The sequence below is a fragment of the Notolabrus celidotus genome, chromosome 18 (genome assembly GCF_009762535.1).
Source record: "Notolabrus celidotus isolate fNotCel1 chromosome 18, fNotCel1.pri, whole genome shotgun sequence".
Taxonomy (NCBI): Eukaryota; Metazoa; Chordata; class Actinopteri; order Labriformes; family Labridae; genus Notolabrus; species Notolabrus celidotus.
In genome coordinates this window covers 27,181,558-27,207,190 of record NC_048289.1, presented here as the reverse complement: position 1 = coordinate 27,207,190, position 25,633 = coordinate 27,181,558, and the positions used below count along the sequence as shown (strand labels likewise).

Sequence of the window (25,633 nt, the reverse complement as noted above, 5' to 3'; positions counted from 1 at the left end):
CGGATACTACCTCCATTACTTATACAGTCTGTGCTCTGTACATGGGGCGCATGATGTATCTAAAGAGCTGAACCAGTATCACAAATCCTAGATTGATTCTAGACCAAGTCAAAAGTGATCAAAACTGAAGTAAAACTTCATTGATTGCACGTACAAAAGGGTTCCTTTTACTGCTTGGATTATTCTTATTTGGTACTCAAACATAGGTAACAGTTGAAATGAACAGGGAGCTTCTTATATCCCACCATCTTAATGTCAGGATCACATTTGAAGCTAACAGTGACATTTGAACCTAAATGCTGAATTTGAAATCGAGTGTGCGCTTGTTTTTTTTTAGCCTGGTGTAAAATAATAGACTGAAACGTTAATGAGACATGTGGTTGATGAAGTCATCTTAGGAAACAGGAAGGTCTCATAGTCTTACACAGTGAACTGCTCTAACCTGACCTGGTAGAGATATAAATAGTGCAGTATAAACTGAGACCGACTAAAGGAGCCTCTCAGAGACATATGTTATCTGCATTAGGGGGCCCGTGTTATTGTTGGCTAATGAAGAACAACAGATTATAACTGTCTTTGGTAGAGAGGGACTAATGTTGGATCTTTGAGAGGAGCCTTATTATTTTATAAATGTGTGGAAATGACGTCACATTTGATGCTTTTGTGTCACATTGAAAGATTTGCAGGTTATGGAAGAAGACAAGGGCCAATTCATTTTTTTTTTTAAAGGTTAGGACTGTAAAATAAAAAATAAAAAACAGAATATTTTTAAAAATACTAACTTAAAAGTCAGGCTTTTTAGAAAAAGTCAGAATTCTAACAACAATTTCAGAATTCAGATTTAAAGTTGGAATTGTTTTTATTTTTATTTTTGATAAACTTTGATTTTTGGATTTTAAAAAAGTCTCATATTTCTTTTTCTCTGAATTTCTTTTTTCAAAATCTCATTTAGAGAGATTTAAAAAAAAAATAGGGATCATTTTTTGTTTTAGTGGCCCTTATCGTCCTATATACTGATGTGATCTGACGTCAGAGCAACATAAAGTGAGCAGTCTAACATCAGACTTCTACCAGATCTGTCCAGTTTGTCTCTGATCTGCTACGGTCCTGCTCCATGGGTATCTGATCCGGATCAGAGACGCAGCCGGAACGCAACAGAGCAGATCCAGTGGAAGTTAACACAACGAATAGATTAGAAACCTATCAGATCCGGTGCCGCGACGGATCAGAGATGGACCGGACACGGATCTGGTGGATATTGGCCGTAAGATATCTTCTGTTTGGTTTCTCAAAAGAGACGCCTGATTTCAGTTTGGCTCTCGTGATGAAGACGTGTCGTCTACATGCTGGTTTAATCTTCAGATATTGCTCTGAGGAGCCGGGTACTGTGACTGCATTTGTTTAAAACTGGAGGACAAAAAGTCTGGATATGTTCTCGCCTTTAAATGTAAGACAAAAGAGAGTTAAGTGCTAATCCTATCTGCTGACTTGTGACAAAAACACACCGGTTTTTACAAAGGGCCAATCATTCCAAAAAGACCCTTGAGTATTTCACGAAAAACAGGAATTAGTCGTTCAGATTATCTAATAAAAACACATTTAAACATTCATCAGCACTGTGTAACCTCTTCATCCAATGTGGGGGAATTCAGCTTCATTAGTGGGACTAAAACTACTCACCTGGCAGGTGAAAAACAACATGAGGAAGACAAACACAGTCTTTTGCTGTTGGCTATACAATCGACTCTCTCAGGTTTGCAGGTAGAGTCAACAAGTGTCGGCCCGGGGCAGAATGTAATAAAACCTCATTAGTAATCTCTACAGGTACAACCATGATGTTTGGCTCAGGCGGCTCACAATCACACTGGACTTCTGAGTACTGGGATAAAGTCTCAGGATCAGGAGGCTGTTGGTTAGCTAGAGTTTCCAAAGCAGCCTGCTCCATCTCCTCTGCAAGGTCCACATTGCTGCCGTAGAGCACTCCCATCCTCCGTGCCAGCATCCCCACCTTTTCTGGTGGATCATCCCCTTCGTCGTTTCGACCCACCCTCTTACAGCGGTGCATAAAAGCAGCGTGGTGTAAGCAGCGTTTCAGTAGGTGAACGCGGTAAGCCCTCTGAATGACCACTGAAGCATTCTGCTCCTCTTTGTGGCGGACCGTCGTGGTGATTGGTGCAAAGGAGTCCGAGGTGGGGTTGCTCAAGATGAACTTAGCCTCAATGCTCTCCCGCATTGCTGCCATCTCCACCGTGTCTCCCAAGACCATCTGCGTGACAGCCAACAACACATCCAGGCAGTGGATCCTGTCTCCAATCACCAAGGGGAGATCCATTTCAATCAGGCGGAAGCGGTTGGGTTTTGCGACCTTCAACGGCATCTGCAAGGCATCACAGAAATCAGAGAGCCGGCTGTACTCAATAAACTGAGTTCCATCTACGTCAAACTTCTCCCAAGTCTCGTTGAACATTTCAAAGTCGTCCTCACAGAGAGCGTCTCCACTCTCCTCCTGCGCCACATTAAAGTTCTCTAGGATGATGGCGATGTACATGTTGACCACCACTAAGAAGGAGACGATGATGTAACCACAGAAGAACATCATGCTCATGCCCGGGTTGCCACAGTTCCCCTTAACATCCGTCCCAGGGTTCTCAAAGTTGGGATCACAGTCTGGATACTCCTTGTTCAGCATCGGAAGCAAGAGGCCGTCCCACCCGGCGGATGTTGTGATCTCAAACAAGCAGATAATGCTACCACCGAACGTCTCAAAGTTAAATATATCATCGATTCCAGACTCCTTTTTCACGTAGGCAAAGTTAGACATCCCGAATATGGAGAAGATGAACATGATGAGGAAGAGAAGGAGGCCGATATTGAATAAAGCAGGAAGTGACATCATGAGAGCGAAGAGAAGCGTCCGGATACCCTTTGCTCCTTTAATGAGACGGAGAATCCTGCCTATTCGGGCCAATCTGATCACTCTGAACAGAGTCGGGGACACAAAGTACTTCTCGATTATGTCTGACAGCATCGTCCCTGAAATCACAAGAGAGAGAACAATCAGAGGCAAGACGTGAACGATATGAAATCAAGTCACAACGATGCATTCAATGTCCAAGGAACCCACCAGCTATGGACAATATGACCACAACAAAATCAAAAACGTTCCATCCGTTAGTGAAGAAGTATTGTCGCAGGGCAAAGAGCTTCAGCACGCACTCTGCGGTGAAGACGATGATGAAAGCCACGTTCACTTTGAAGAGGAAGTCCTCCTTCTCGGCGCTCTGGTTGTCCGTCTCCACCATCATGGTGACCATGTTGAGGCAGATGAGCACCATGATGAAGATGTCAAAGACCTGCTGACTGATGAAGTCGAACACCATTCCCTGGATTAGGTTCTGCAGGTCGGGGGGAGATGTGGGGTCGTTAGGCTTGTTTACAGTAGCAGTGGAGAAAGGGTCAGCACAGGGGTCACTCATGATCGCGTCATGCCAAACATGCCGTGCTGATGTGTTGTTACTTTGTCTTAGTTTAGCATTTTCAATATGAACTTATTTAAACTACACGGTGTGTTTCCAGAACAATGTGACATTTATTAGCTAACTATATTTGATTGGGATTATAAGAATGACATACAGTTGGACGTGGAATCGGCTTCTGAGGCTTCTTGGAGCCGAGTTTCTTCATGGCATCGTAGTACTTCTTCTGCTCCTCAGTCATGAAGAGGTCTTTATCTCCAAAGTGCAGAAAAAACAGAACAGAGATGATTTTAGGTGTTTGATGAAGGTCACAACATGAAGCCCTGTGAGTTTTTTAATAGTGTGAGACTTATCTTTTTCTTCTGTTGGTTGAAATTGTCAATAATGACGCCGATGAAGAGGTTGAGTGTGAAGAAGGAGCCAAAGATGATGAAGGTGACAAAGTACATGTACATGTAGAGGTTGATCTCATAGGAAGGTTGCTCCAGCACCTTAAAGGGAGAAAACATTGAAAGCATTATGACATGAAAGTGAAACTTTGGTGGTTTTTTTTGTTTGCTTCACAGTTTTTCAGTTGAGGTTAGTGAAGAGTGTTTCCTGGTGCTGTATTTTCATGTAGCTCAACTCCTCCCTGTTGGCATTTTAAGACCTGCCTCTGCAGACAAACAATAAATGGCACAAACTTCCCTCCTTTGATGTGAATAGGCAGATGTGATCAATGCATTGCAACCATCAATGCTTGGCCCTTTGGCAAGTTAAATCTGGTCATAAACAGATAAATAGCTGCCTCATATTTGGTCACACATAATATTTGTAACAAGTCCGATCCAAACACAATCATTTGAGAGATCACATAAAATGATAGTTTGTTGGTTTAGGATTGAAATAAATTCTGTGACTTTCATCACTGTGCACATTAAACCTTCAACAAAAGCTAGTTTTCTAAGTTTTATTTTTGGACATTTGTGCCTTTATTGGAAAGGACAGCTGAAGAGAGACAGGGAATATGGGGAGCAGAGAGAGGGGGAAGGAAAATCCCAGAGATTATTACTTGAAGTGAAAATGTTTTCCACCAAACGGAGAGTGGGAGTAGCACTGGATGAAAAGTTCTACTGAATATGATTCCAGCAAGCAAGAGCACTTGTTGATCTGTAGTTTTGTTTTTTCCTTGTGTTTCATGCCTTGGTTCCTCTCTGTGTTTATTCTGTTATAAGTTATCCTTTGTCTTCCTTTTGTTAAGTTATCCTATGTCTTGTGTTGTTGTCCTTTCCCGTTTTATGTTGTAGTTCTTGATCCCTGTTTGACTTCCTGCTCGTGTGTTTACCTCCTTTTTGATTTACCTGATTAGTTTCACCTGTTCCTGTATTCCACACCTGTGTTAATTACTCTGTGTATTTAGTTCCTCTGTTTCCCTTGTCCTGGGTTGGATCTTTGTATGTGTTCCTTGTTTTCCCTGTGTTATTTTGGACATTTTGGATTTAGTTTTTTAGACATTTCAGTAGTTTTGTTTGTACCTTTTATTCTTTTGTTTATTAAAACCTTTTTATTTCAAAAACTGCTCTCGGGTCCTTCTTCAGTCAATCCCCCAACGTGACAGGTTAGATTCATTAAACTGTCACCATCTGTCACAAATACAGTACATCAAATTATCTTTAAATGTAGGGTGGTTTCAGGACTAAAGCTAAAGCATATGGATTTCATATAGCAGACAACAAACTACAAGCCTTCACAGCTTTACTCTTTCTAAACCTGTGCAAAGAGACTCTGGCTTATTCTCAGAGCACATGCAAAGGGTTAAATGCACCACAAACTGAGCTGCAGAACAAGTAGCCTCACTGTGTGTTGGTGCATATATTCAAATGAGTCATGATGCATTCATTTTAGGTTAAATTAGCCTCTCTCTGTGCAAATGTCAAATTTACAGACACAAGCAGTATCGATAGATGATGGCATGTCCAAACTCTACAGTGATCATGACAATAATAATTGTTCTTATGCTTTTAGTATGGTGCATTCACTTATAACACATTTTAAAAATATTTCTCTGGACAGTACTTCTCTTGAGTCAACCGCAGCATACATGATGTCCATCCAGCCTTTAAAAGTTGCCTGAAATCACACAGCATCATTTCAAAATCACTAACTTACAATCACAACTTTAATTTCCAAGATTATCCAAGTTTAAGTATGGAAGCACTCCTCACCACTTGAAGTAAAGACAGGTAGCCTTTCCCCACGTTGTCATAGTTGACTTTGACGTTGACCCAGCGCGCCTCCTGTGTGGCTTCCTGAAGAGCCAAGCAATCGCTCTTGTTGTTGACCTCAGTCATGGGGAAGAGCTCCTCCGAGGTGGTGTTGATACAGCGGTAAAACTTTCCAGCAAACAGGTTCACTCCCATGATGCTGAAGATGAGCCAGAATATAAGACACACCAGCAACACGTTGAAGATGGAGGGGATTGCTCCGACGAGAGCGTTCACCACCACCTGCCCAGGAGAGATGAGTCAGTTAGAAGTGAGGATGAGTTCTAAAGCATGAATTAACATTAGTTTGTAGGAGTTTGTATTAAGCATGCTTTTGGTGACATGTACCAGTTCTCTTACCTCAGTTGGCTCTGTTACAGCAGCAGGCGTGTGAGCATGCATTTAACACAAAGGAGGAAAGCCAGTCAAAAGAGGGAGATAATCATTGACTAGAGAAGAAGTGGCCTCATTGTGAAGTATCATTATGAAGCCTCTTGTTTGGTATTTTGGAATAACACAAGGATGCAAGGTTTGATCTCAAAAGGTCAGCAAAGGCTTTGTTATTCACTATGCTAGTACAAGCTGTGTTAGAGAGATTTTATCACCAATTTTAAAACTGCTTGATGTATTCGAGAGTAGGATGGTCTTCCCTGTCGTCTAATTTATAAGTGCTTCTTAGGTCTACTTCCCTCTTACCTCCTCACCTACAGTGGTGGAAAAAAGTTTTCGGACACCCTTAAAATTTTACACAATCTCAAATATTGTCATGAAATATTTGTGGAAAAATCTTTTTTGTGTTTCAAGCATTAGAAAGACACAAACAAACACAAATGATAATTTGTTTGGTTTATTGTTCACAAGAACAACTAACAAAACTAAATTATTGACAGTTTCAATATGTCAGTTCTCAACATTGTTGGTATCAAAGTCAATAAATAACAGAGAATGTGTTCAAAATTGAACACAAAATAAATAAACCTGGCTGTGACTGTACTAAAAGAAATTGCACTTGAAGAGCAAAGAGTGATTCTCAATGCAATATTCCATAAATGCATTGGGTGTCTGAGAACTTTTTTCCACCACTGTACATTGCACAAAGGAACTCAGGCACTCATACTGTTCGATCTCAGGATCTTTTATTACTATCTGTTTGCTGCTCCCTCGACTTTAAAGGATCTGAAACTTTGTGGTCGTATAACTGAATGCTTTTAAGCTGTCCTTAAATGACTTGGAGGCTGACACATCTGTCTGCAGATGTTTTGTTTAAATGTAACTCAGGCTGTTTTTCTGGAGGTATTTGTTGTGTAGCTGTTGTATGCGTCTGCTCTTTGTGTTTATGTCTTTTGTAACTTTGTAACGGTGCTGCTGCCTGTCTTGACCAGGACTCTCTAAGAAAAGAGATTTTTAATCTTAATGAGCATTTCCTGGTTAAATAAAGGTTATACATGAATAAATAAATAAGAACAAGCTGTGTTAGCGAGGTGCATCCTTATTTCAGGGAGCTTCGATATTAATTGGGACGCTGATTTTGTCAGCAAACAAAATGCACTGCAAAAACTCAAAATCTTACCAAGTGAAATTGTCTAATTTTTAGTCAAAATGTCTTATCCCATTTGATTTAAGATAAATGTACTTAACAAGTAACATTTGAGCGAGATAGAGGGACTTGTTTTAAGACATCTTAAATATCTTGTTAAGTCAAACAATCTTGAAATGATCTTGTTTTGAGTTGTAATTTAGAAGAAACAAGGTTTATTTCACATTTCATACATTTTTTAAACTGAGCTCTAATTAGTAGAAGACAAACCCTTTACTTGATTTAAGTAAATGCATTTTATTGGAGAATCTATCAGAAAACAGCTCCTTTGATAAAAGAAAGAAAAAAAGAAAAGTTGTTTTTTTAAGGGTGGGTTACAGTTTTCAGACACTGTTTCTTTAAATCTGATAAAAATATTCATCCTCAAACTACATGCACACAATGAAACACCTACTTTAGAGCAGAGCTGGCTTATCCTAAAAAACAACATGACTGAATATTAGTATATCCAGATCACTATGAGAAGACATTATTTCTCAAAATGAGACAATTAAACTTTGTCATCTTATTTCAAGTACAAGATGGTCTTAAAGCTAGAGAAGTGCCGCTATAATACAACTCAAAATAAGGTGAATATATCTCAAATGAAGAAGTTGACATGAAATGTATTAGTACAAAAATCTTTTTTTGAGTGAAAAAATATTAATTGTTATCATTCCTGTCTCATTCTGAGACACTGAGCTTTAAAATACTGGTAAAATATTGCTTAAAATAAGTTTTCCCTGCTCATTTTAAGATCACAGTTTTCTAAATATTATGTCTTATTTTAAGAAATCTTACCAAGAAAATTTCCACTTGTTCTATAGATTTTTGTTGCTTATTTGAAAGTAAAAGAACCTTGAAATAAGTTTTTATTTCTTGTTTTTGGAGGGGCATTTTTTCCAGTGTGTGCTGATAAAAGTACAGTAAGGTAGTCACAACATGGATCTTACGTGGTGTTATTGTTTGTTCTACTCTATATTGGACCACAGATTACAAAGTGGACATCATGCTGTGCTGAAGAGGACTTGAAATAGTGACTAAGACTATTAACTCATTAGGACTATCAAGGTGTAGTTACATTTTTTCACTAACTTAAGTCTGACTTCTTTATGCAGCCTGGAGGTTAAATCCATTTCTTATCTACTGTCCAAAATATTGATGCATGTAACATCACAGCTCTTGAATCACTTTAAATCAATGCAAGCCATGCATGTCGTTCAAACATGGCTTTTCAGCCAAGAAACGTACCCTCATCCCTTCAAATCTTGACAGCGCTCGCAGAGGTCTCAGCGCCCTGAGAGTTCTGAGGGATTTGATTGGTCCAAGGTCAGAGTAGCCCATCCAGTTGGCAAATAAACTAATCAGGGAAATCTGTGGCAGAATCAAAACATTTCCTATTCAAGTGTTACAACAGATTCACACTGACGTGAAGCGTGACTATCCTGTATCAAGAAATCAAAACTTACATCTACGATGAAGAAATCCAGCCAACACCAAGCGTTGGTGAAATAAGTCTTGAAGCCGTACGCGACCCATTTAAGGAGCATCTCGATGATGAAGATGTACGTGAAAACTTTGTCAGCAAACTCCAGAATAATTTTGATGGTTCGGCGTCTTTCTATGTGTATGTCTTCAAAAGCCTGCCAAAAGAAGATTTGAGATACCTAGATCAGTTTCCTTGGAGTAATACAGTATCTATTTCTAAATGTGTTGCACTGATGACAGACGCACTCACCAGAGCGCCACTGCTGAGGAGGATCATAAAGATTATGAAGGTTTCAAACCAGTCATGCTCTACGATAGTGAAACAAGTCCGACGCAGGTTCCACCATTGCTTGCCTCTACCTTCGGTGATGTCCACAGTCAGACACGGCCAGCGCTTCACACAGTCTGAGAAGAGGGGAAGAGCAAAGGTTTAGAGTTACTGGAAAAGATGTCAGATTAGGTTTCATGAGCAGGAACACTGATACAAAAAACAAACCTGTAAGAAAAAGGGAAGTGCAATGCAAATTTACAAAGGATGAAACATTTTTACAAAGTTGTAGACAAATTTACATTTTGGAAAACAAATGTACAAATTCAGAAACACTTCTACCATTGGTGGTGTGGTTTTACAAGCCACTGTCATTGTCTCTAACCCTGTTTCCCTGTTTGGAAAACATTTTTACATTTTATATAAAAAAAAGATTACACTTTTACCAAGGCCAAAACAAATATACATTTAAGAAAACAAATTTACCAAATCAGAAACACTTTTACAAGCGATTGAACATTTTTATCAGACCAGAAACAAAATTGCAAACAGCATATTCTGATGGAAAGGGAATGTACCAATGGTTTTCAAATAAAAGACGTTTGTAAAATCCAAATGTGCAACAGCCAGGGAATTAATGTATATTAGACATCAACAACCCTGTTTCTGCTAGAATATTTTGATTCAGACTGATAAGAGAACATCTCAAAATGTGTTCCTGCCAATCACAGCTAAATCTGATTTGGAATATCAAAATAAAAACCATTGGAAATTTAGCATATATATTTATTTTGAATTTCCAAATCACATATAGTTGTGATTGGCAGGAACACATTTTGAGGTGTTCTCTTATCAGTCTGAGCCAAAATATTTTAGTGCCAACAGGGTTGTTGATGTAAAATATACATTAATTCCCTAGCTGTTGCACATTTTCATATAACAGATGTCTTTTATTTTGAAATCATTGGTACATTCCTTTTCCGGCACAATCTGCTGTTTGTAATTTTGTTTTGGGACTGGTAAAAAATTTTTTGTCTCTTGTAAAAGTGTTTCTGATTTTGTAAATTTGTTTTCTTAAATTTATATTTCTTTTGTTCTTTGTAAAAGTGTAATTCTGTTTTATAAAATGTAAAAATGTTTTCCAAAATGTAAATTTGTCTCCAACTCTGTAAAAGTGTTTCATCCTTTGTAAATTTGCATTGCACTTCCCAGCCACCGTAATAAGTGGGCCTTTTTGTGCTAGCAGTGCCTATTGTTTATTCAAACCTAATGTGATTCAGCATTTTCAGCCCTCAGCATCTTCTGACTTTTGTGGCAGCCCTCTCGGTTAAAAACAAACTTTTGGAACACCTCCTTGCTCATCAATATCACTTTTTGATCCCTGACCAATCAGAATCAAAAAGGGGCGGGACTTCTGATATCAACAACAATAGCGAAAGTCCGATTGCAGGAGCAATATTATCACACTTGTTCCTTTGAGGTACAATTTCCAAGTTTGGAGCTGCAACTAATGCACGATTTCTATCAATAGTTTTTACAGTTTCTCAATGAAATGCCATTGAATGATAGCAAGAATAAGCATACAGAGCATTTCAAAACAGGCCTATATGCCATTACTACGGGAAGTCGAAGGGCCGCTTTCGTCACCTATTGGACACGGCTCCTAACAGTTCAAGTTTATAATAATTACTTTGGTTTAAGTACCTTCAGTGAAGCAGTCCTCGGGCTCCACCGGGTCTGGCTCTTCCTCTTCCACTTCCTCTGGTTCAGGCTCAGGGGGTTGATAGTCCACTGTGCTACACACTGAAGAATCCCCATCATTCAAAGCACCCATAAGCTAGTCAAGAATTACAATTGAAGCTCAGTTACAAAACCACTGTAGAAAAGTAGATGTTGTTTTTTCCTGCAATTATTTTGAGCAAACCCCCAAAGTCATGACTCCACTTCATGATCAATACCATAAATCCCCAGAGACAGTTACTCACTTTGCCATTCTCCAGAGTTCTGTTTTTATTTCCTATGCTCCCCTGGAAAACAGGAAGGGAGAACAAGCTTTAGGAAGGGTTCTTATGCAGATATCATGTTGGGCACTTCACTCCATGTCTATTTCCCCCCTTTTTTTTGAAGTACAGGTGTCCATTAAAGTTTGCTTATAAGTGGTACTTACTGTATCCTGTTTGTTGTATTTGTCATCTGACATCTCAGTGTCATCAGCATTATCATCATCATCTTCATCATCCTCATCATCCTCATCATCAAGGTTTTCAAAGTCAGACTCCACCATGGCCATTGGCACGGTAAGATTCAGCTCTCCATCCACAAAAGTTCCAGACGTCCGGCCTTCAACCAAACAATTACACATCCCATCCGCCATCTTGATATCCTGACCCGTGTCCAAGTGGTTCATTTCGATTTGCTCCCCTTTAGGGTCCTCGTCCTCATCCTTGGTGATGTCCGCCGGGCCTTCCCCAGGCTCTTCAGGGTCCTTGGACTTCCTGCCAAGAATCTGCAGAACCGATCGAACCATAAAAGCTTTGAACCAGTTGATGCCACGAGTGATCCTGCCGATAGCAATCTGGAGGTTGTTCATCTCGCCATCATCATCCCCTACTGAGAGGTTGTCTCCACTGAAAGAGCTGAGCAGCAAGGCCAGGAAGAGGTTCAACACCTGAGGAACAAAGTGAAGAAGGTGATGAGGAGACATGTAAATACTTGAACACAAATGTCATGCTTTGATGGGAAGAAAAAGTCAAGTTAGTAAATAAAAAAACTGAATAAGTCTTTATTGTAGAAGTGAAATGACGATTGGCTGAATCTGCACAATTAAAAACCAAAGTCTAGACTCAAGCACACATCATATACAAAATTGGTCCTATGATGTCTCATTAATAAACATTATGTCGTCTGCCTCCTGTTGCACATGCAGCTATCTTTAGTGTCTAAGCCGGTGAGTCAATTTCTCGGTTCTTATTTCCCAGCTTTAGCGGGAGATCATGGTTACACAGGCCAGGGTCAGACTGATCCAGAGCAGGAGCTGTGAATCAGTAAAGAGGTCTAAGGGTAAAAGATGAGTTGCACAAACGCGAGGCTCCACGCAGGAGGATTAGAAACCGATCTGATGATTTAAGGGTTGTGATGCTCAAAATAATGCTCTCAGAAGCTCAGAATTATCACTCCTGGGGTTTCCCAGCCGTTAAGTTAGCTGTGTGATGTGAGAGGTTTGGTTCTTATGTTGAAGAAGAAGATGATATGACCACATCACGCCTGTTTGAGCTTATTTACATTGGCTGCCAGAAATGATTTTAAGATTTTATTGGTTACTTTTAAAGCACTCACAGTCTGCCCCAGTTATATCCCTGACCTTTTAACACCGTACACTTCAGTGGGCACCCTGAGATCCTCTGGGCAAAGAGTTGCTTTCTGTCCCTAAAACTTGGCTGAAAACAAGCAGAGACAAGGCGTTTTCAGTCCAGGCCCCACTGCTGTGAAATGATCTGCTTAGGGAAATTAGGTTGGTGGATTCTGTCCTCTCCTCTCCTCAACTCAACTCAACTCAACTCAACTCAACTCAACTCAACTCAACTCAACTCAACTCAACTTTATTTATAAAGCACCTTTCATACATAAAAACATGCAGCCCAAAGTGCTTCACAGATATCAGAGAGACAGAAAACAACAGCAATGGTAAAATTACAAAAGGCATTATTATAAATAAAATACTTAAAAATAAAATAAAATCAATACAGTAAAATTAATAAAACAAGTAATAGTGGAAAGAAAAGTTAAAAAATAAGGCAGGGCTAACAAGATCAGATGAATACAAGTAATAAATAAATAAGTAAATAAGATAAATAAATGTTAAAGCAATGATTGTAATAATAATGATTAAAATAATAATTAAAATAATAAAAAATAATAATGCAGTCCAGGGCTAAAAATAAATTGCACCAAATTAAAAGCTAGATTAAAAGGGTAAGTCTTAAGTTTACTTTTAAAAACACACATAGAGCTCACCGTTTTGATGCTCCATAGCTTAGGGGCATAAAAACAGAAAGCTCTCTGGCCGGCGCTTCTGTGAGACATTTAAGTCATTCTCAAAATGTACTTTTATCTGTGAGAGCATTTCCTGATTTTACTTGATCAAAGTGTCTCCTACAGGGTCCTGTTTTTATTTTATTTTTCTGTTTTCTTTTAATATCAATGCTACTTGCACTAATTGTATGGTCTTTTAAAAAGTTCATTATTTTGCACCTGTTCAGTTTCTTGCAGATAGTTGGGTTAGACGTCCAAAAGACTTCCTGTTAGTCAAGATTCAAGCTATAGCCAAGAACAAGGGGCTCTTCTGGTTCTTTCCAAAGTTGTGGTTTGTTGTTTGGTTATATGCATGATGACTTTTGGCCATGTGTGGACACTTTCTGTTGTATTGTACTTGCAGTGAGGACGGGGATTGATCATGTAGAAAAAACACTCAAGCTGTAATGGGCTTCTGTGGACCCACTAAGAGCCGCACTAGCCTTCCCATCTCTGAGCTAAACCAACAGTAGTATGGTTTTTGGTCATCATGCCTTAGTCATGGCATCTAGTGGAGCACTTAACCATGTCTTTGAAAGAGAATGTCATTGTAGTAATGATGTCTCTTTGAAGGAGAACTTCATTGTAGTAATGATGTCCAGAAGGCCCTTGAGAGGAGGTTTCTTTAAGGGACACAGGTTTCTTGTCAATATATGTTTTGTCCTGTTCTATTTGTGAAACTTGTTATGCTGCTGTCTTGGCCAGGACTCCCTTGTAAAAGAGACTTTGTATCTCAATGGGACTATTCCTGGTAAAATAAAGGTTAAATAAAATAAATTAAAAAATAATGTAAAAAAGCTGCAAAAGTTAAGAGGAATGCCAATTCTGGCACAAATGTCTCAGCATATACGTTAAACAACTGAGTTAAATCCTCTCAACTCAACAAACTATGACACCGATAGTCCAATATGATAACCTCCTCATCAATTATAGCCAAATATGCTATCAAATGACTCTTCCTCAACACCCCTTTCCTCTGCCACCTGAGCTCTGCTCGCTCAGCTGTCTGTGTTTGTTCCCTCAGTGGCAGCATGCTTGCTTGAGCCGGATCTTAGCACATACTCAAGGTCAAAACCACTGTTTAGTCGCTCAAGTCATTTGATTTAAATAGAAACCCCCTCCTCTGAAGTGTGTGCGTGTATTGTATGTTTTTATGTCAGAGTGAATAGTGTGTATTTATATGTGTGAGGTAAGGGGAAGGATGGTTTTGGAGTTTAATGCAAAACTTAAAGATAAGCCGTGATATTTTGGCAAAGTGCTGCCAGCAGAATATTTTTGTTAGCTTGACAATGAGGCCATATCCTATCCATCTCTATTAATAACCCAACAGGAAATGGTTTTGGCTTTCGTTATTAAACATGATGCTGAAATGATGACTGAGAGCGATCATCTGTATCATCTGTGCATTCAAGAGGCCAAGGGAAAATGTCAGGGGCAGTGTTTCCATTCTCCAGACACTCAGGATTCTTCCCTGAGCATCACATCCTCCGCTGCCTCTTTATTCGCGTGAGATGGAAAAGGTAAGTGTCACCGAATCACTTAACATCTGAACTATGAATACATAATTGTCACACTGCCCCCTGGTGGAGACAATTCTCCCTGCAGCTGAGTCCGTCCTTGGCACCCCTAAGCTGAGAGGTTAACAATAGCCTGCTGGGATATTCATACCACAGATATCAAGGCATTATAGTAATCCAGCTGTCAGATTTAGAGAGATTTTTCAAAATGATTAGTCAGCTTTACAGCTTCACAGTCGTCACAGTTGTTTAGATGTTGAATGTATTGTTTAGTGGCAGCGTCTACAAGATCAGGAAGCACCATCTTCTGCTGATATAAGCAGCAGCTTTACAACCACACATCATTTTAGATGGTTCATCATCCAAAGTCCTCAATGAACTCTGCTGCTCAAGTCTCCTGATCTTCAGAGCCCTCCCTAACCAGGCCTCTTCCAACCTCACTGACCTGATCCACCCCTACACTCCTCTCTTTACCTGGAGCCTTCCTATCCCTGCCCCCTCCCTCTGAAACTGACCTGCTAAGATTCAAAAACACTGCTCAAGACCCACCTGTTTTTGATGTTTGCTGCTTTAACCTTTGTTTTAATCAATGTTTTACGATGTGATTTGTTATAGTGTCTTTGGTTACTTTGAAAAGCCCTATATAAATAAAATGTATTATACTTATATGAATCATCGCGTCTACTGATATAGGATGTTAAACTGATAAACAACTATTTTTATTCAAGCAAAACTGGGCTGTGTAAGAGCATATGGTCAAAAACCCCAACTAATATAGGGCGTCGTTGGCCTCGCAGTCTAAGCATGCGCCCCATAAACAAAGGTTACAGTCGCATGTTCGACTCTCGACCTCTAGCATTGGCTGCATGTCTTCCCCACTCACTACTCCCCACATTTCCTGTCTCTCTTCAACTTTCCTATCCAATAAAGGAAAAAAATGCCCCCCAAAAAGACAACTTCAATTTCACCGACCATGTTTGCTAAGTGTTGGTCCTGATTAAGAGCTCTTTTTCCCAGTGCAGTGCATCCTTTTGACGTCTTCAAAGCCTGTGTGATCACTCCCAAATACTCCCAAAATTGAGTAATAAGCTGTTTACCTCACAGTATTATATATGCATCAATCAGTTAGCTGTATTAGTGTCCTTATAGGGTCGATAGAGAAATGAGCTATTCAGACCTAAACAGTTTTTTGAACCAGGCTGTAAACATGTTTATTTCTGCTGCAAAGACTGTCTTTTTTGAATGAGTGTGTATGTGGTTTCCGGTGTTTCTGCAGCCAGCCTCAAGTGGACGCTCCAGGAACTGCAGTTTTTAGCACTCTCGCACGGGCTTCATATTTTAAGATGAGAGGTTACCGCTTGGTTCAAACAGGGACCGTTCTGCTGTGAAGCCACCGTGCAATAACTGTTTCCAATACATATTTCCAAATACATTAAATCCTGCATCATCTCAAAGATGCTTTTATATCTGATAAGCAATCATACTGATGGATGCACCTTCTAAATTGTTCTCTCTTGGTTGTTTTGGTCACCTCTTTGGTATCTACAGCTCTAGGCCCTCCCATTGCGTAATTCTTGTTTTGGTCTGAGACTACATTTCAACATGCCTCGGATATAAGATAGTCAACAGGAGTCATTGTTGCACTCACCACCAGATTCCCAATCACCATGACCATCATGAAGACAACCAAGCACATCCCGGCTCCGGCCACCTCCATGCAGTCCCACATGGTCTCGATCCACTCCCCGCACAGGATGCGGAAGACGATGAGGAACGAGTGGAAGAAGTCGTTCATGTGCCAGCGTGGCAGCTCGCACTCCGTGGATATCTTGCACACGCAGTCCTTATAATTCTTGCCGAAGAGCTGCATACCCACCACGGCGAAGATAAAGACGATGATGGCCAGCACCAGTGTCAGGTTTCCTAGAGCTCCGACTGAGTTGCCGATAATCTTGATCAACATGTTGAGCGTTGGCCAGGACTTTGCTAGTTTGAAGACTCTAAGCTATCAAGAGAGGATGGACAGGAACAAAGACAGTGAATCATCAGAAGGAAAGTCAGCTTATTGATGCTACTAGAATAATTATCAACCATTGTTTCTTACCAGACGGAAAGATCTGAGGACTGACAAGCCTTGGACGTTTGCCAGCCCCAACTCCACCAGACTGAGCGTTACAATGATGCTGTCGAAAATGTTCCAGCCAACTTGAAAGTAGTAGTAGGGGTCCATGGCAATAAGCTTGAAAAACATCTCTGCTGTGAAGATACCAGTGAAGACCTGTAAATGGAGAAGGAGAGAGGAGATGGTCTCAATATATTCACAGGAACTCACAAAATGAATCCAGATGAACTTTTTGCATCAAAGTGGAAAGTGACATATTCACCAAATTCCCGACTGAGAGCATGTAGTCAAACTCTGGGGTCATGGGGTAGTGCTCCATGGCCATGAACAGGGTGTTGAGCACGATGCATATGGTGATGGCCAAGTCAACAAAAGGATCCATTACCACAAAGTACACCCACTTTTTAAATGCCACCCACTGTGGGAAGCAGTCCCACTTCAGGAAGACGTTGGCGAACTTGTACCAACGGGGCGGGCACGGCCTCTGACCTTCCTCAAACTCTAGACAAACACACAAGCCAAAAACTTTGATAGTCTCCAGTTGTTTATCGAAGCATATCTGTTACCTTTAAATCATATGCTAACAGAGAGCAATGGTGAGCGTCTCTTCTGTGCCAAGTCGCAGTTGAGCTGAAATAGCCAAAGATTAACACCTTGAGGTCTTGACACTTGATGTTGACAGGAATTTCTCCTGCACACAGTTTGATTAGATTGACTATAATGAGCTCAAGACAATGCTACCGTATTGGCTTTGGATATATTAGAGTATAAAGTTAAGAACTGCTTGATAATCTCAGTAATTACAGTTCACATTAAAGGATCTCCTTTGAGAACCTGCAACTTAGCCTTATGTATTTCATCATCTCCTGAAAGAACTTGGGTGAACATGCTGTTAAAGACAATATCACTGATTTTGTGTTGTCCCTCTTTGCTACTTGACTAAAAACTAAATGATTAATTAAGTACGAAGAGGTTGAATATGATTGTTACCGTACCTTCCATAGCAGCTGCAGTCAGCACAGTCAAAGCGCTGGCCGTCCTCTTTGTAAGGCCAGGTTCCTCCAGATGTATCATGCTGTGCAGAGAGCCTTCTGATCTCTCTTTCATTTCATATTCCACAGCAGACTGTGATATAAAAACAACACATTGTTTAGTAGGACACTTATAACACAACCTTCAGAATCAGCAAAGAGTTTTTAATCATGCCTTGAGACTGCCTCATGAGATGAACTGTGACCAGACAAACCTGGTCCATGGTGGGTGCTCTTATAAGTAGACGTGGGATGAGTCTCCCGTTACAATCCTTGATAACTTCATCATGTTCAAGGCTCTGTTCGTCATCTGCCATCTCAGATATAGAGTGATGACTTTGTGACTTTTTACTGGTTAGAGTGGCTTGACTCCCGAGAGCTAGAGCCTGCTGGGTAAGAAAGACAACACTTTTAATAACTGCTGTACTCGTCCAGCAAACAATATGATGCATTTGTTACGATGGAAATTGTTGAAAGAAAATATTTTAATTGCACACTGAGACATATCCCTCTTAAAATCTGGTTTATACTTCTGTGTTGACCTTTCGCAGCAGTGGTGGACGCGGACGTGAGCACTACAGACTTCTGCGTCGATGTGTCCATGTCGCGCAGCAATACTCCCCCGAAACACTAGAGGGCAGTGTGGTCTCTCTGGTACTCGAATCGCCTGTTTCCTGCTACGTTTTAACCAACTCGGTCGAGGCATGATGGCTGTCTAACATGAGTCTGGTTCTGCCTGAGGTTTCTGCCTGTTAAAAGGAAGTTTTTCCTCACCACTGTAACTAGCTAAATACTGCAATGTGCAATGCTCATGATGGATTAAGGTGGGGTCAGACTGAGTCTTACCCTGTCTTGAAGTTGGGTCTCTGTTCACAATTTGACATAGAGTGGTCTAGACCTCCTATGTTTGTAAAAGCGTCTTGAGATAACGTTTGTTGTGATTTGGCGCTATACAAATAAAGGTTGATTGATTGATGGATAAAACGTTTTCTGCTTGCTTTTCGCTTCGATTCTGAACGTATTATTTTAATTTGGAGCTGATACATGTTGCTGTTTATTATACAGCAATGATTACAGGGAAGAGTGGAGAGGAGAAGCTGGAGGAGATGAAATGCCAATGTGTGGTGATTCCAGAAGTGTCAAGTGGACCAATCACAGGGCTTGTGATCCGCGTTGATTCGGCGCGTAGTTACCATAGACTGTATAAAGAAATGGACGTAGTATCCTTGACGTCACCCATCTGTTTCTGAAGTGCTGTTTTGAAGCAGATTGTTGGCGGGTGCCATATTGGAAATGCTGAACTCAACCTAACTTCGTCCCTATTAGTGTGAGGTAAAGAGGCGGGCCTTTAGCCTTTTCACTAACAGCTACAGGGTGCCCGCCTGTCAATCAAATCAGTCATGTCCTTATTTGGGCAAAACTTGTAAGTTTAATATCTTCGAAAATGTCAAGTAATAAAAAAATTCACCCCCGTACAGTATGTGCTGAGAGAGCTTTTCAGACCTAAACCTGTTTCTGAACCAGGCTGTAAACATGTTTATTATTGCTGTAAAGATAATCTTTTTTGAATGGGTGTGTATGTGGTTTCCAGTGTTTCTGCAACCAGCCTCAAGTGGACGCTAGATGAACTGCAGTTTTTAGCACTTCCACATGAGGTTCATATTTTAAGACTGGAGGTTGCCGCTTGGTAGTTATATCTGGAGGAGGTGCGCGTTGGCTACGTGCCTAGGTCTCTGGGTAGGTACGGGGGTTATACAGACCTAACCACGTAAGCTATGCCATCAATTCGACACAGAAGTATAAATCAGGCTTTAGAGTTACCTGTTCCTGATTCTTGAGCTGCTCTAGAAGCCGCTGGAACTCCTCTTCTTTCTCTATGGCCTCTAGTTGAGTTGCCATATTCTGTTCATCATAAGCCATGGCTACGACAGCTAGGATGAGGTTGATGAGGTAGAAGGAGCCCAGAAAGATAATCACGATAAAGAACAGCATGTATGTCTTGCCAGCCGCCCGCAGGATCTGTGTTTGGAGCAACAAAGAAGCTACGAGAACTAAGGACAAATTTCTTTTGGTAACTTGAATTCTAAAAACAACACTTTCAAGTTAGAGGTGGAAAATGATGTCTACAACAAATGGAAAAAGTGCCAACCAGCTGGAAAAGGTTCTCCCAGTAGTCTTGGGTCATGAGTCTGAAGAGAGCCAGAAAGGCCCAGCCAAAAGAGTCAAAACTGGTATAGCCAAAGTTGGGGTTCCTCCCTGCCTTCATGCATGTGTATCCCTCTGGGCACTTTCTATCAACAAAGATTCAGTATGCTATGATTTTCTCAAAGTTGTTTTATCTGTTTAAATACAAAGGTAATGTCAGCATGGACTGTACATACCCAGCATCAGAGCTGTTTCCACAAAGTAGAGCATCGGGACTCCCTTCCAAGTAATAGTGATTATCTAATTCAAGAAGTAAAGAAGCAGTGACACATTTATTCACTGACGACCACAGCTGCTCAAAATGAGAGACACATATTTGTGTGTGAATCATACCTGAGTTTTCAATGTAGTCCATGAAATTAAAGGAACTGTTGGAATAATAAGTATCATTGAAACCCATGGTGTCGTTGAAGGACAGCGTGTCGTTGAACATGGTGTTGTTAAAATCAAACACGGCATCGATGGGCCATCGCACGCATTTCTGTCGAAGGTTTCCCATAAACAGCTGAAGGCCAATGAGGGCGAACACAGCGAGGGCGAAGACGGTCAGAATCATCACATCCACCATTTTCTTCACTGACTGGATCAAAGCGCCCACAATGGTTTTCAAACCTGGAAAAAACACAGGGGATGTGTCAGTGTTGTGTCTTTGGAGGTCAAATAACAACAGTGTGAGTAGTTATCAGATGATGACTGGGTACCATCGCCTTACCAGGAATCACAGTAATTGTTTTAAGAGCTCGAAGTACACGAAACGTCCTGAGTGCTGACACATTTCCAAGGTCAACGAACTCAGTGACATATCTGTGGAGAGACATTAAAACAACGTATTAAAGAAACTGCCAGATAAAGCCTGACATGTTATCTCTTCACATTTTCTATTGTAAATGTTTTCAGTTTGAAAGCTCCTAAATAAATCCCTCAGTAGATCAGCACAATACAAGCTTTAAAGGTAGCCAAAGATATCACATTATGTCTCTGCAAAAGTTTTGATTCAATGTATAAATGTTGATACAATTGGTAAAATGATAAAGCCGCAGACTGAGATACTTACGCCATGCTGATCACCATGAAATCCAGCCAATTCCATGGATCTCGAAGGAATGTAAAAGATCCAACACAGAAACCTCGAGACAACACTTTGACTGTCGCCTCAACGGTGTAGATACCAGTAAAAACATACCTGGAAAGAAAGTGATCACTAAAGTTAGAATCACTTTGAAACCACACAGGAATGACTGAAAGACAATTTCAATGATTAAAATACTCACTCTACAGTTTTACTCCATGCTGGAGGATTGCTCATCGTCATGAATACACAATTCGCTAGAATCGTTATCATGATGAACATGCTAAATAATTTAATTTGGGGTTAAGGAAACAAACATGGACATTGCATGCATGAGTGGACATCTCTCTTATCTGCAACCCCAACTCCAAAAATTGTTTGGATGCTGAGTGAAACGGTAATATAAACAGAATTAGATGATTTGCAAATCATTTCAACCTTATTTCAGTGAAAATAGTGCAAGGCAACACATCAAATGTTGAAACTAAAAAAATACTCAATTTAAATTTGTTGCCAGCAACATGTCACAGTCTTTCAAAGGATATGAATGTATGAGAATTTTAATGGCTCCTCTTCTAACCAAACTAAAGGGGCTCAGAATGTAGCAAGCGGGTTCAGCGTTGAACCTGAAGATTGTGTTTCCTTTGCTGACCACCACAAATGTCTGAAAAACAAAGATTAACTGTCATTCATAAATATATGGTTAGAGACAATCACATTGAAATAATAATTTAACATTTAACTGTAGCTTATGCACTCAAAAAGTGAATCTTATGCATAACATAGCAGATGTTATAACTGAATGATTTAAAGTTATAAATCCTATCTTGTGCAAAGCACAATCAAACTTTTCTTAATCATGTTGGCTCAGATGAGCTGAGACTGACGCTCTGTCCTTTGTAGAAGGGGTCCAGGTCCTCCAGAGGTGTGTTGATCATCTCTGATGGAGGGTCTCCATAGATTAAGGGTAAAGACTTCCCCGCCTCCAGATCGACATGTGGGGTTGCCTTATCTGCCTCCTCATGGCTATCTACTTTTGCTTCAGCCTTTTGTCTTTCCTCCTTGAGCCTCTCGATCTCCGCCAATGACTCCGGGGTGAAGCGGCGGAATATAGCGGTGCCTGGGGGAGGGAGCAGGGATGACATCTTTGCATTGCGAAGGGTTACCACCACATCGGGGATTCCCTACGAGGAGCTAAAAGGAGAGAAGACAAAAAAACAAGTGAACAGAGTTTTGAGACGTGTTCTGCCACACACACAAGACAAATCATGATCACCTAAGGCTCCTGCAAAACATTGTAGCACAAGTTTTGATATCTTTTGAACCTCTCTCTAACCTTCAACCTTGTGCCAGTTACTTTAATTTCACTTATCTAAATTACACCGTGTGTGAGGCTGATGTGGGAAACTCTCTTTGGAGAAACAGTTAGAAACCCCTTTGCAAAAATCTAATACTTAGGCCAAACTTCTCCTGTTGGTAAGGAGGTTCTTTGACCTGCGTCCAAACTCTTCACCTTGCTTTTATCCTGCCTCACCTGTATCTCTAACCCTCCACCTCGCTCTAAAGTGTCGACATGATAACAAAAAGAGAAGGCACAGTCAGGACAGGAGCCTGGACTTTCCCACCGTTCTAAAGAGACCATGACATTACTTGTGGAGCTACATCAGATTACTTATTAGCTTAGCAGACGCTCATATCAGGTCCAAGTGGCATTTGCTTACATCCTTTGATGTGTTCAGCAACCTGTCCGCTTTCGTCTGGAGCAGCTAAGGTCATGCCTTTCTATCACTGACATTATGTAGTTCTTTTTCTGGTTGAATAATGCTTTTGAATTGATGCAACATAGACGGATCCGTCTGTCTGAAACAAATGTACAACTGTTTCAAGTTTTATCGTTGAACATATCTGAAAAAGTCTATATTTCAAAACTTCATGAGCGCTTATGTACAAAGATGAAAACGTGTTGAAAGGGAGAATGTATTTGCAATAGATATCCCATGCATCTTACAGCTAGTGCATCATTTTCAAGATTTAATATGCAAATTAAAATATTTCAGATACATGATTTGATTTAGGAAATGTGCTTTCAGGACTCAGTTGTGCATCAAATCCCCTCAGAAACAGTTCCAACAACGTGTTTGAGAACAACAAAGACTTCACAAGGAACACATATATGTTATTATCACTGTACAGACAAACACACCAGCCCTTATGTGGGTGTTCATACATAAAAAGATGTAGAGATATATTGATCACAGTATTGTTGGTAAATTTCCCCTGAATCACCACACTTGAACAAAAAATATACATCACACACATGAAGAGGCGCACACGCTCTCACAGATACGGTGGCTGCCCAGCTGCTACAGGCAATCAAGACGGAGCGTCGTGTTACAGAGGCCCGATGACTCTGCTCATTCCTTCCTGGCTGAGCTTTCGCTCTGCGCCTCACATCCCTCCGATAAACAGGACAGCATGCCAACTTATCTTACCAGGCCGACTCCCCTCTCTACTAACTCCTATTTTACACGGGGCCCCAAACACACTAAGCTTCCGACTCCACACCCTTACCCGCACTTTACATCCCCCCCACCACCCTGCTACATGACACTCAAGGCTCTAAATCCCTCTTCATACAACGCAGACTTCAAACATTTCATCTTAACTCTATCTCTCATCAAAGCACCATCATATATCAATCACACCCACGACTGACTCGTCAGGCGTAATAAAACATGAGTCCGTATTCCCTTCTCTTATGAAAATATATAATATAAACAGAGTTCCTGTTACCAATCGAATCACAAGACAACCTTTACCCTACACCTTCCTACTTCTTCCTTCACACTGCCTCCCAAGTCAGTTTTCCCCCCTTCATCATCTCATTTCAAAACCCCCGTTCTGCAAGCTGTGGGCCCCGCTGCCCTCAACCGTGAGCCAACCTTAAAATACACATCCTGAGATTGGATGTGTTTCTGCTTTGCTTATGAGGAACATTTCCTGATTGCATTACATCACACCGTTTACTGCTGAAGCCATCAAGTGTTCCTTTTTAAAAAAGCTTAGTCCCTCAATTGAAAGCTTGCAAATCTCAAGAGAGTCCTCCAAAAAAAGGTTGTTGCCTTGTCTACTGCATCAGCCAGGTAAATCATATGCTTTGGCACCACAGCCAGATTTATCAGTGTTTGTTTCTTGACAGGAAGGGCCAAGAGCACAAGTAAGACCGTGATATTCAATATCAGTGAAAATAGATTCTGTATATCACACTTAAACACATTTTACAACGTGTCTGGAGGACTAATTCCTTTCTGAACGGTTAGATTTAAGAGAAGCTTTAAATGGAGATAGTTAGGAAGACGTAGACTTTGTGTCTTATTCTACCGCTGGTTTCCACCAAGGCAACAAGCCATTAATTCACTGACACACCAGGCCAATGGTTAGACAAGTGGAAAAATGATATGTGGACAAAAACGACCCGCCAACCACAGCCCATTCACAGCCAATCAGAGGCTACAAGGCCCTATAACTGTATGTTGGCTACTTGTACCGTAGCGCAAATGCAATGGTATCGACCAAACTTGTCCAAATAACATCAGAGGTCAAGCAGGAAGTATAAAATGAAACTAAGATAGTGCAGAGTTGAGGGAAAACATGGTGTAAATGGATAATTATGGATTTAAAAAGGAAAAGGTCCTGAAGAAATCAGTTGGGACGAGCTGACTGGTTGAAATTAAATTTGCAGGACCAAATTTTGTTCTCAGTCTGGATGTCAACAAGGACATGTTAGTTGGTCATGGGCTGCAGACTTTGTGGTGTGTTCACATACAACCAAAGAGTGCTCAACAAGAGTGAGTGGACTCAGCAGTAAGCACTCATCACCGCTAGTTTGTTAATGTTGTCTTTCACGTGACCAAAAACCATAGAACCACAGAATTTGTCTTTCCATAGATATGCTAACATGTCAGACACAAGCAGCAAACTTCCAGGGTTGAAAATGGAGCCAATGCACAAGGGCAAAAAAACTGCAGTTCCTCATGTGTCCACTTGAGGCTGGGTGCAGAAACATAGGAATCCCCATTAGGCTCCATAATAAAATGCTAATTTTTACAGCCTGCTTCAAAAACAGTTTTGAGCAGTTTATTTGTGCACACTGGACGGTAACACATCCTTTAAGATAAAATAAAGGTTAAGAGTTAAACATAAATTTGCATGGTTAAGGGCGTGATTGGGTGAGCTGACAGGTGGGTGCATGGTATGAGTCATTTCCTTTTAGCCCTGGACTGCATTATGATAATTATGATCATTGTTTTAGCATCATTTTAATTTATTTTCTTTTTATTCTATCTTCTAATTCTTTTTTATTCTTTTATTGTATTTTGTTTCTCTGGTATTTATTAATTTAAATGAATGATTTAATTTATTTATTTTGTTTTAATTTTTTTGTTTTATTCTATTTCACTGGTATTTATTTGATTTTAATTAATTGATTTGTTTTATTTTTATTTTTATTTTATTTTATTTTATTTTATTTTATTTTTATTTTCAACTATTTCTTATCACATTCCTC

General features: G+C 40.3%; 1 protein-coding gene and 1 long non-coding RNA gene across 2 annotated transcripts in view; one reads left to right on the top strand and one right to left on the bottom strand.

Moving 5' to 3' along the window:
- Nucleotides 1-978: 978 nt before the first annotated feature.
- Nucleotides 979-25,633, bottom strand: part of scn4aa (sodium channel, voltage-gated, type IV, alpha, a) — a 30,765-nt gene continuing 6,110 nt past the window's right edge. Inside the window, exons 3-28 of the mRNA XM_034707449.1 lie at nt 21,954-22,260; nt 21,612-21,730; nt 21,269-21,358; nt 21,052-21,180; nt 20,710-20,801; nt 20,331-20,609; nt 20,174-20,237; nt 19,942-20,083; nt 19,614-19,811; nt 18,008-18,181; nt 17,757-17,886; nt 17,024-17,262; nt 16,744-16,917; nt 16,288-16,644; nt 11,219-11,719; nt 11,037-11,078; nt 10,756-10,888; nt 9,034-9,188; nt 8,765-8,938; nt 8,547-8,669; nt 5,681-5,962; nt 5,532-5,585; nt 3,830-3,967; nt 3,634-3,738; nt 3,125-3,395; nt 979-3,033 (exon numbers count right to left, since the gene is read on the bottom strand). Of these exons, the coding sequence (XP_034563340.1) occupies nt 1,733-3,033; nt 3,125-3,395; nt 3,634-3,738; nt 3,830-3,967; nt 5,532-5,585; nt 5,681-5,962; nt 8,547-8,669; nt 8,765-8,938; nt 9,034-9,188; nt 10,756-10,888; nt 11,037-11,078; nt 11,219-11,719; nt 16,288-16,644; nt 16,744-16,917; nt 17,024-17,262; nt 17,757-17,886; nt 18,008-18,181; nt 19,614-19,811; nt 19,942-20,083; nt 20,174-20,237; nt 20,331-20,609; nt 20,710-20,801; nt 21,052-21,180; nt 21,269-21,358; nt 21,612-21,730; nt 21,954-22,211 (5,724 nt within the window). The 5' untranslated portion in view covers nt 22,212-22,260 and the 3' untranslated portion in view covers nt 979-1,732. The remainder of the gene's footprint in view (nt 3,034-3,124; nt 3,396-3,633; nt 3,739-3,829; nt 3,968-5,531; nt 5,586-5,680; nt 5,963-8,546; nt 8,670-8,764; nt 8,939-9,033; nt 9,189-10,755; nt 10,889-11,036; nt 11,079-11,218; nt 11,720-16,287; nt 16,645-16,743; nt 16,918-17,023; nt 17,263-17,756; nt 17,887-18,007; nt 18,182-19,613; nt 19,812-19,941; nt 20,084-20,173; nt 20,238-20,330; nt 20,610-20,709; nt 20,802-21,051; nt 21,181-21,268; nt 21,359-21,611; nt 21,731-21,953; nt 22,261-25,633) is intronic.
- On the top strand, nt 4,871-11,960 carry LOC117829776. Its single transcript, XR_004634692.1, has 3 exons — nt 4,871-4,909; nt 11,257-11,348; nt 11,479-11,960. It is a non-coding gene; the product is annotated as an uncharacterized LOC117829776 (long non-coding RNA).